The sequence below is a fragment of the Gracilinanus agilis genome, unplaced genomic scaffold, assembly GCF_016433145.1.
Source record: "Gracilinanus agilis isolate LMUSP501 unplaced genomic scaffold, AgileGrace unplaced_scaffold5262, whole genome shotgun sequence".
Classification (NCBI taxonomy): Eukaryota; Metazoa; Chordata; class Mammalia; order Didelphimorphia; family Didelphidae; genus Gracilinanus; species Gracilinanus agilis.
The window spans coordinates 1607-12944 of NW_025387599.1; the positions used below are offsets into that span (position 1 = coordinate 1607).

General features: G+C 38.8%; 1 protein-coding gene across 1 annotated transcript; it reads right to left on the reverse strand.

The window, feature by feature from the left end:
• Window positions 1-296: 296 nt before the first annotated feature.
• Window positions 297-8608, reverse strand: LOC123255812 (cobalamin binding intrinsic factor-like; the record flags this gene model as incomplete). Its single annotated transcript, XM_044684542.1, has 5 exons — window positions 8530-8608; window positions 5286-5462; window positions 4342-4455; window positions 3381-3521; window positions 297-478 (listed from the first exon to the last, which is right to left on the reverse strand). Coding segments are annotated over exons 1-5 (693 nt in total), but the record flags the coding sequence as incomplete, so codon positions are not given.
• Between the last annotated feature and the right edge of the window lie 2730 nt (window positions 8609-11338).

Sequence of the window (11338 nt, forward strand, 5' to 3'; positions counted from 1 at the left end):
GAGGCCATCTCATCAGATCCCCTTATTTTACAAAGGGGGAGATGGAGGCCCATGAAAATGAGGTGACTTGCTCAAGGTCATGCAGATATTTTCATGGTCTGGATTTGAACCTCAGAATTCTTATCAGAGAGCCAGAACTTTTTACTATGTGCCACACTGCCTCCCCACAGAGGAGATTTAATGAAGGAATTTGGTGGGTGTCACACAGTTAGACATTATTGGAGTCATGATAAAAAATTTTCCCAGTTGCCCATTTCCAAATGGAGGGCTTTCCCCGGTGGTCATTTATTCGTTACCTGCATGGCTAAGCCTGTGCTGTAGGATCCCCCAATGAGGCCATTATCTTCAATTCTGCCACTGATGTTCTTCACAATATTTGTTAATACTTGACCAAATAACTGATTGTATTCATCCTCCAGGTCTTCAGGAATCTTATTGCTAATACAAGTCAAGGCCAAAGTTGCCATGGCTCCAGTATCTGCAGAGCATATGACATGCAGATTGCTAGTCACATGAACACCATCCCCATATCTTCTCTCTTCCCTTCTTCTACCCCTTCCCAATGTCTATCCATTCTTTAAGTCAATAAGCAAATGCCACAGCTTCATTAGTTTTATTATTCAACAAGAATATACGGGATGCCTACATTTTACTAGGTGCTAAGGCAAAAAAAGGAAGCAGGGTCTAGCCTCAGGGGGCTTACATTCACCTGGTAGAATCTTCCTAGAAGCTTGTACTGTTTACCAAACTGGAAGTGAGCTGTTTTTTCCTCTGAATCTTTCTTGCCTTTCTTGTCATTATTAGCATTTCCCATCTTGTTTTGTAGTTACTGGTGTGTTGTCCCTTGACTAAGAGATCATGTCTTAAACATGTTCATTTTTTCCACAGTACATCGTGTTATGGGAAGCAAGGAAGAATCATTTGAGCTCCTGTTAGATGCCTGACACTGTGCTAAGTACATGTTTAGAGTAACATGATTTACTAAATGAATGAGTAAACAGATTCTGGCCAGATTAGTTAAAGAGATTATGACCCTAGAAAAGATCAAGATTCAGTCCAATTCAACCAGTATTTGTTACAGCTCCTGGAGAGTGTACAGAGGAGGGCAACTGGAATGACAAATGATCTTAAGTTCATGTCTTATAAAGGCTGGTTGAATTAGATTAGAGAGAACACTGGGGAGGAGACATGATGACTGTCTTAAAAACAAATACAAATACAAATACAAAACAATGTATTCGAAGGGCTGTATGTTGAAGAGGGATTAGACTTGTTCTCCTTAGTCTCAGAGAGCAGTCCCAGGAGCCATGAATGGAAGTTATAAAAGAACAAATTTAAACTTTTTCAGGAAACCTTTTGTTGTTGAGGCAAAAAGGGTTAAGTGACTTGACCATGGTCACACAGCTAATAAATGGCTGAGGCTGTATTTGAGCTCAGATTTTTCTGACTCCAAACCCAGCACTCTATCCACTGTGCTACCTAGCTGCTCCTAGAAAGCACTTCTTAGTAATTAGGAGTATACAAATGGTCTTACTTGGGAAATGGTGGGTTCTTCCTGATTGTAAGTCTTATTTCAATCTAAGATAAATGGATCACTTGCTTTTTATGTTAAAGTGGAGATTCCTTTCAGGAATGGGTTAGATCAGATGGCCTTTGAGATGATTTCCAATTCTAAAAATCAGAGATTCTCTGACTCTACTTCAAGCAACAAGCATTTATTAAACATTTACTATGTGCCAGAATCTTTGTTAGGGGTTGGGATACAAAGGCAGAGATGGAATAATCTCTGTAGTTTATCTTCTAGTCTCTAACTATTCCTCCACCTGAAAGTTGAGCTGAAATTTAGTTAGAAGTAGACCATGCTGATTAACCACAGAGATAGGCAAACCCTCCCAAAGCTTGTGGGTTGGTATGAACTCTAAAGGTAGAACCAGCCTTCTGCCAAGATTAATAGTCCCCAGGTGACTATGAGGGTCTTGTCTTACTCTATTCCATCTTCCACTCAGCTGTCAAAGCTGCTTTCCTTAAGCATAGATATGACTTACTTTTCTCTGTAATACACACTAGTGCTGTGATGATGAACTTATGGCACATGTGCCAAAGATGGCATGCAGAGACCTCTCTGTGGGCAGGCACAGATCCCTGGCTTGGTCAGCTGGGAGCCTGGACCCACCTCCAAATGCAGTGGGTAGGTCATTCTAGCCTTCCTCCACTGTCTCAGGGGCTGAGTGAGGCTGCCCTCAGTGACTCCAGGGGTGGATCATGGCTGGCTTGCTGTACATAGCTGTGACACCCCACCTGGGTGGGGCACTGCATGCAGTTAGGGAGTGGAACACGCAGTTGGGGGAAGGGCATGACATGCAATGGGGGCAGACATGGGCAGTCTGGGGTCCCCAAAAGATTTGTTATCACTGCACTAGTGGCTCCCTGTTGCTTCTAGGATCAAATAGAAACCTCTTTGCTTAGCCTTTAAAGACTATCACAGCCTTGTACCCAACTTGTCTCTCTAGCCACATTATAGATTATTCCCTTTTCTACACTCTGTGATCTGGTTAAAAATCTTCCCTGGAACTGATAGTTATCAATTCTAAGACAAAATATAAGTGGGTTGTTTTTTAAAATCTCTTACCTTCTGTCTTAGAATCAATTTTATATATTGGTTCCAAGAGAGAAAAGTAGTAAGGGCTAAGCAATAGGGATTGAGTGACTTACTCAGGGTCACATACCTAGGAAGTGTCTAAGGCCAGATTTGAACCTCCCATCTCTAGGCTTGACTCTCAATATACTGAGCCACTTAGCTCCTCCCAAGGTAAGGGTTTTTAAGAAAGAAAAGAAAAGTACTTCTTGAATTGACACAAATGAGGTAATGTACATGAGTACCTTTTAAATTTTAAGATGCCAAATTAATATCATTTGCTATTATTTTTGCTGGTATTATTCTTGATTTAGGACTCTCAAATTGCTTTTTACTTAGCTTCTTTTCATTTATTCCTCTTATATTTATTCTACAAACATATGAATACATAGTAACTTCCTCCATTTGAATGTAAGCCTTTTTAGAGTAGGGATTGTTTCATTTTTCTGTCTTTGTATCTCTAATACTCATCTAGGTACTGTGTACAATGGAGGAATTTAAGAGATTCTTGTGAATGAATGACTTCATTTGCTCCTTGATAGGAATAATCCTCTCTGGTTGCCCCAAATCCTATGCTTTGGACGTGGTCATCTATATTACCTCTTTGTCACCAGATGATGCTCCGCTCCTCCTCTGCTCTCATCTCTGGGTTACTACTTACCTTTGGTTCCCAAATTTGCCATTTAATATATTTTCTCCTAGCCCATTTCCAGCTCAGGAGGGTTTGGAGCGGCTCCTCACTCACCCATGTTGAAGGGTGAAACATTGGCTAGCAACATCTTGGAAAATCTGACAGCTAGTTCCAAGGTCCCCTCTTGATTCTCCTGGCACAGAGCCAAGAGTCCCAGGCTGGGTCCATAGAAGACTGAATGTGGGTCTTGTATACCTGAAAAATCAAATGGGATATGAGTAAGGCCAGATTGAATCAGTGGGATTGTTTTGGGAATGGAGAAAGAGAAAATGTTTTAGTGTGGGATTGCCAGAAAGTTTATCTATAAGGGAGAGGTGTGGGTAATGGATAACTTCCTTAGATAAAGGAAAGGAGCCAAATAGATGTAGTATCATTGTCCACTGAAACAATGATGCCATATCCTCCAATGATACAATGCATCCTCATGTCTTTTCATTTTATATTGTGTAATTGGAAAATGTTGCACCCCTGAATTACATTACCCAGAATCCTTTTCCCTTCATTCCCAATGAGTCTTCATAGTGTTGTTTTTAAATTCTGTAACCCTGCCCTCTCGCTCTCTTCTTTTGGAACCACAGCTGGGTTAACTCCCTCTTTATTCTAGCTTTTTATTTCCTCTTACTTCAAGTTATTATTAATAAATCTTATTAAATATAATACTTGGTGATATTGGATATTAATTTTTAATCATACAGTATGTAAGGAGATTGAGGGCCAGAGTTAATTGCCTTGCCTATAATCACACAGCTAATAAGTGTCAAAAGCAGGATTTGTATTCCATAACAGGGCTTTATATCACTAGATGCCTCCAACTTTCTATGAAAGAGCAGAATTTGTAGATGAACCTTACATCACCTGGTAGGATTGTAACCATCTCCAGAAAGAAAAGGGAGAAATAAATTGATGACTATATTCTCCTCTTTCCCCACCTGCTTTTCTATCCCCTCCTTCTCTGGGTTTAGAGTTCAAGGAAAAGGACCATTTCCTCCCCCGCTCTCTTCTTCTTCCTTCTTACTTGAAGATGACCAATTCTCCATTTTCTTTTTCAGAAGCAAGACTCTGTTTCCAGGATTTTGGCAGGATGAAGTGAGAGCCATGATGTTGAGGGCCAGCTGGCCAATGGTAAGATCTGCAGAGAAAGCAAGGGGGTAGGAACAGGAATTCACCCTTTGATTCAGTCATGAAAGCCTCTTGTCCAGAGCCACTTAGGGGGAGGGGAATTTGCTCACTTTTACTTTATCCAGATAACTTATTTTCTGAAAGTAACTCAGATAGTGAGTTTGTCAAATGGCTTTCTTTATGAGAAAAAGAAAAAGAACTAGATTGGCATTGCCACTGAGAAGATGCATTCAAGCAACAAGTTAGTTAAGGTCTAGGAAGGGTTTTCTCATGGATCATAGTTCTAAAGCGAGGAGGGACCTCAGAGGCCATGAACTCCAAGCCTCATTTTATTGATGAGGAAACCGAGGCCAAAAGAGGTTGAATGACTTGCACAAGGTCACACATGTACAAAGCTCAGGGTTGGGTTTTGAACCCAGGTATCCTGACTCTTTCTACTTGATCATGAGACTGCCTGGAAATGATCCTAGAATTATTCTGCATAGTCTGGGAACAGAGGTAGGAGCAGTGGGTGATGGATTTTGTTTCCTTAGAGGAGAGAACTTCCTATTATTGAGAACTGTCTAAAAATGGAATGGGAGAGCTTGTGCAAAGTAGTGATTTTGATTTCACCAGAGATATTCAGGCAGAAGCTTTGTGATGATTTGCGAGGTGTACCTTGTATTGAGAAGTGTATCATTGATGGTTTTTCAATTTAAGTTTGAACCTAAAATAGAGCTGAGGAGAGGAATTGCTCCCATTTTATAGGACTGTGGGGTTTACCAAAGTGTTTTCTTCACAGTTGACCTATGAGGCCAGGAATTTTGAAAGAGTTTCATGGAGCTTGCCAATGTGTGTTACCTGCTGGGTCAGTGGACAAGATCATATTGGTAAGGAGCTTCTGGGCCTCTGCATTGTGGACTCCAACCAGGTTCATGGCAATCAGGATACTGGGATTGGGAAAGGATGATGGAGTCACAGAATTCTCCATGATATCTTGGAGGTCTTCCACCAAGTCTTGCTTTTCTAGGGGAACAACTAAGAACCAGAAAGCAGTTGCTCAAGCATATAGTTATTCTTCCTCCCAGAGAAACATTTTACACAGGATAATATTATCATAAGATCATAGACTGAGAAATCATCTTCTCTGACTCCTTCATTTTGCAGATGAAGAGGTGGAATCCCAGAGACATCAAACGACTTGCCCAGGGTTACACATGTAGTAAGTGGGATTAAAGCTCAATTTATTTAGCTTCAAATCCAGCACACTTTCCCAAGATATTTACTTTGAAAACCTTAGAGAATCAGCAAAGTAATGAACTGAGATAATCAATAGCTTCATTAAAGTAGAAGGATACAAAATAAACTCACAAAAATCATAAGCATGTCTATGTAATGGTAACTAGTCCAAGAAAAAAAGAAAGAAAAAAGAAGTCTCATTCTGCATTCTTACAAAAAATGAAATACTTGGAAACCAATTTACCAAAGTATATTAAAAACTTGCATAGACACAATTTTTAAAGTTAAATAGCAGGAAGGATCTTCAGTGCTCAAGGACAGACCCATATTAACATAGCACAAATAACAATTATTAGGCTAAATTATTAGGCTGATGCTCTAAAGGTTGCAGGTAGCCATCAAAGCCGTGACGTTTAGCACAGCTCGTCACCAGCTCTGACAAACCAGCAAAGCAGGTTGTCAGGAGGATGGAAATTCCTCACTCAGTTCCCCCATGTGACACTTTTTACAGTTGCATTCGCTTGCATTGAAACTTGCAATCAGTATCCTTATTTAGCTCCAGGGAGACACAGGAAAACAATACAGGCTCATGGCAAGAACAACCACAGTCACAGACTATCCCAAAATAAACCCCTAAATAAACCCCCATAGTACAGAAACTTCCCTTAGAATCAGCCCAGCAAAAAACCAGCAGTTTGTGAGCTAATGCAAGTTTCTAACTTCCCTGGCAAGAAGGTACCTGGCCTGGGTTTGTTCCCAAACTCCCAAAGACCAAGGAAACAGTGAAACACAAGGAAAACAGGGGAATGACAAATTAGCACAAAATCATCCTTCCAGAACTGCATTCTTATTAACCCTATAGCAGAAAGAACAGCAAAACATACTTTTGAAAAATAGTGAAAAATGAAAGAATATAATGGGAACAAAATTTGGACCATACTGATATTATTGTATCTTATTTGATCTAATCAATTACCATAACTATCTTCTTGATTAATGATAGGTACGAATAGTATAAAGTAAGAATATGCAAGATTTAATGTTAAAATATAATCAACCATTATGCTTAACTAGGAAATTGTAACTAGGAAATGATGTTCTTGTACCTTACGGATGGCTAAAAAGAATAAAGTTCCAACTAAGCCATACCGTAATGAATAATTCTTGACAAGCTTGCTCCTTTGTTTAACCACAATAAGATAATTAGTAAATGCCAATTATATGATATTTCAAAAGTTAACATGTGATTTTGAATGTATGGGAAAATTAAAAAAAAACGGTATAAAAATAAAAATCAGCAGATGGCAAGAGAGAACAGCCTCTGCAATTCCACTTACATTCTGGCTCATTTTCATTTCATTTTCGCCATGCCATCCCACCTCCAGAGACCCCCCAAGTGAAGAGTGGGCTATTTGAAAAAGGTGGTTATGTTTCTGGTGGTTTTGTTTTTAGAACGTTTTTTCCCTTATACCTATAGATTGATTTCTTCATCCAAAAATCATCTGATCATATATTTTGCTCATTTATCAATTGGGGGATGGCTCTTATTCTTTTAAATTTGACAACGTTCTCTATGTATTTTAGATAAGAGACCTCTATTTGAGAGGATGCCTATAATTCCACCCCTCCCCCCAATTTTCTGCTTTTCTTTTAATCTTGGCAATATTTGTTTAATTTGTACAAAACCTTTCCAATTTAATGTACTCAAAATGATCCATTTTACACTTTACAATGTTCTCTATCTTTTGATGATCCATACATTATTCCCTTATTTATAAATCTGATAGGTAATATGTTCCCTGTTCTTTTAATTTACTTATGACATGTCCTTTTATGTCTAGATCATGTATCCAATATTGTACATAGTTTCTGCCAAACTACTTTTCAGTTATCCCAACAATTTTTAACAAATGGTGATCTCTTGCCCTCCAAACCCTGGATTTATGCTTTTGTAAACTACAAGGTTACTATAATCTTTTATGGCTCTTTATGTCCTTTCTGTTCCACTGATCAACTTTTCTATTTTTTACTCAGTACCAGATAGTTTGGATAATCTTTCTGTTGTTTTTTGAGGAGAAGTGAATATTATACAATTTGTTTTTAAGCCCTTGGGATTTTCTTCCTGTCCTAGTACTTCAGCTCTCTCAGCTCCAAACGTGACTTAATCCTTTGGAAATTATAGAATTGTAAAGTGTTATTAATTTGAAATATATGATTACTTTTTAAAATTACATTTCTAGAACTGGAAGGGACCTCCAACATCCTCATTTTACAGTTGAGGAAGTTGTGGCCTATAGACATTCATTTACCCAAAGACACACAGCTAGCAAGTGTCAGAGGCAAGATTTGAACCCAAATCCTCTGAGCTCTAAACAGTTGCTCATTCCACTGTACCATACTACTAGATCCTGCCTTTTACTTATTTATCTTTTCTCAAATACCCATAGAGACTCCATATCCACTTTAGCACACATCTGGAAGACAGTAGTTTAATCTCCATAAATTTCATAGCATGGATTATTTAATCTCCTTCATGAAGGACATCAAAGTCATATAACTTGATCCATCAGAAATGAGCCCCAGCCTGTCCCTTTTCTCCCATCACCACTTTTACTTATGTCATGGATCCCAGAGTGACTTTTCTTTTTTCAACTATGTTCTACTTGGTATTCCGATTTCTCTCATTAAGATTCTTACCTCCCTACTCAGGAACCTACATCCTATTGAAGAGGGGGAAGACACTAACATACATGCAGAACAAATACAGAGATCACACATCTTAGCAGCTACTTCCCACTCAAGAGTTATTTCTCATCTCTTCTCCCCCTCTCACCCCAGTTTTCAAATGGAAGATGACCACACTCACAGCATTCACTCCTTGGGAAGGTGTAGGCCCCACTCGTAGCCCAGAAGAGGCTCAAGAGAGGGATTGTCAACAGGATCATCTTTCTTTCTCTTCTGTCGTGGCTCTTTGACCAAAAGGCAATCTCACTCCTTCTTTGTTTCAGCAAAAGTGGCCCTTCCCTTGCCTTGTTCTTTAACTATTCCTTTTTTCGAGTACCCTGACCTTCAACCTCTTCCATTTACTGGATGTTCTTTTCTCAGGTCCTTATCAATATTTACCTTCTACATACCCTCCACAGTGACTTTCTGGCAGCTTATCCTGGGAAGGAAGCATCTGGGCAATAGACATGGTGTCTTTAGGAGATTCTACAGAGCCATTAATGATGATAATAATAATAACAACAGCATTCCTCAATTGACAAATGATTAAAGGATATAAACAAGCAGTTTTCAGATGAAGAAATCAAAACCATCAATAATTATGTGAAAAAAGGTTCTAAATCACTCTTGATTAGAGACATGCAAATTAAAATAACACTGAGGTACCGCCACACACCTATCAGATTGGCCAATATAGCAGTAAAGGAAAGTGGTAAAAGTTGAAGGGGATGGAGCACAATTGGGTTCTGATGCTTTGTTGGTAGAGTTGTAAATTGATCCAGCCATTCTGGAGGGTAATTTGGAACTGTGCCCAAAGGGCTATAAAAGTACATATCCTTTGATCCTATAATATCACTCCTGGGTCTATATCCCCCCAAAAAAATTAAAAAAAAAGAAAGGCCCTACTTGTACAAAAATACTTATAGCAGTTCTTCTTGTATAGGCAAAGAAATTGGGTGGATGTCTATCCATTGGGGAATGGCTGAACAAATTGTGGTATACGTTGGTGGTGGAATACTATTGTGCTATGAGAAATGATGAGCAGGAGGATTTCGGAAAAAGCTGGAAAGATCTGCATGAACTGATGCAGAGTGAATTAAGCAGAACCAGGAGAACATTGTACATAGTAACACAATACTATACTATGATTATCTGTGAAAACTTGGGGCTCACAACAATATGATGACTCAGGATAATCCTGAAAGACTTATGATGGGGAATGCTATCCACCTCCAGAGAAAGAACTGTTGAAGTCATCTTTCGCATCAGTGTATTTATGTTTTATTTTAGGGTTTTGGTTATGTATGAGTTTGCTCTTACCACAGTGATCAATTTGGAAGTGTGTTTTGCATGACAATAAAATAAAAAAAAGCAATAAACATGTGACAGGTTAAAAAAGAACACCAGCAACAACAATAATAACCACCAACAATTCTATAGTGCATTAAGGTTTGTAAAATGCTTTACTTTTGTTATCTTATTTGATCTTCACAACAACACTATGAGGCAAGTGCTGTTATTACCCTCATTTTATATATGAGGAAACTGAGGCTAAGAGAGGTTAAGTGACTTGCCTCAGAACACACAATGTCTAAGAATTTGAACTGAGGTCTTCTAGAATCCAAGTCTGCTATTCTAGTCACTGCAAAATCTAGTTGCCTAATAATATTAACCTCATAATAATGATAACCATAATAATAATAACCTAATAGTAATAACACCTAGCAACTAGGGGGTGTAGTGGATAGTTGCTGGCCTTGAGTCAGGAAGTCATATTCCTGTGTTAAAATCTGGCCCCAGACCACTTACTAGCTGTGTGAATGTGGGCAAGTCACTTATCCCTATTTGTCTCAATTTCTTCATTTGTAAAAATGAGCTGGAGAAGGAAATGTCAAAGCACTCCAGTAACTTTGCCAAGAAAACTCCAAAGTTTTAGAGGCAGACATGGGTGAAAAATGACAAAAACAATAATAATAATAATGAACATAATGGCATTTGGGGACAGGTAAGTAGTGCAGTAGATAGAGCATGGGAAAGGGAGTCAGAAAGATCTGAATTCAAATCTGACCTTAGACATTTGCTAGCTTTATGACCCTGGGCAAGTCACTTAAAACTATTTGCCTCTGCTTTTCATCTGTAAAATGTGGACACACTGGAGAAGGGAATAGAAAACCATTCTAGTACTTTTGCCAAGAAAGCTCCACAAAGTCCATGGTGTCATCTTGAGTCAGACACGATTGAATGAGTGAACAGTAAGAACAATAAAAACAAGAATAACCTCAGCATATCCTTTAAAATTCAACAAATAAACTACATGGGAGATGGACTACTAACCCAGACAAAACCATTGCCCACCATCACCACGATATCATATTGATTCATTACAATTTATTTATTTATTTTTAAACAAACTCTTACCTTCTGTTTTAGAAGAATGGTAGGGCAAGGCAGAAGAGTGGTAAGGTCTAGGCAATTGGGGTTAAGTGACTTGCTCAAGGTCATATAGCTGGGAAGTGTCTGAGGTCAGGTTTGGACCTAATACCTCCTGTCTCTATCCAATCAGCCACCTAGATGTCCCCATTTATCACAATTAAAGAGTTACATTTTGCTAGTTGCTGCCACATTCAATATTCATAATCTCTAAGTTATGTAGAATGAAAAGCCTTCAAAATGCAAAACTAAGAAAGAAGTCAAAACCACAAGGGAAGAAGCCTGAAGCATATGCCATTTGGTCATCTTGCCTTCTGCTGGAGCCTGAAGGTTACTTTCATTGATCCTGGAGAGGGAGGGAGTACAACCCACCACTTTATTCGATGACCAAAAGCTGTGATTTGTCTACTTGCACAGAATGTTAAACATCAGACATTTTTTTTTATGTCTGACCAAGCTCAAAGAGCTCCACAATGCTTGCTTTAGTGGACTTCTTGGCTGTTGGAATAGATTGTTCTCAT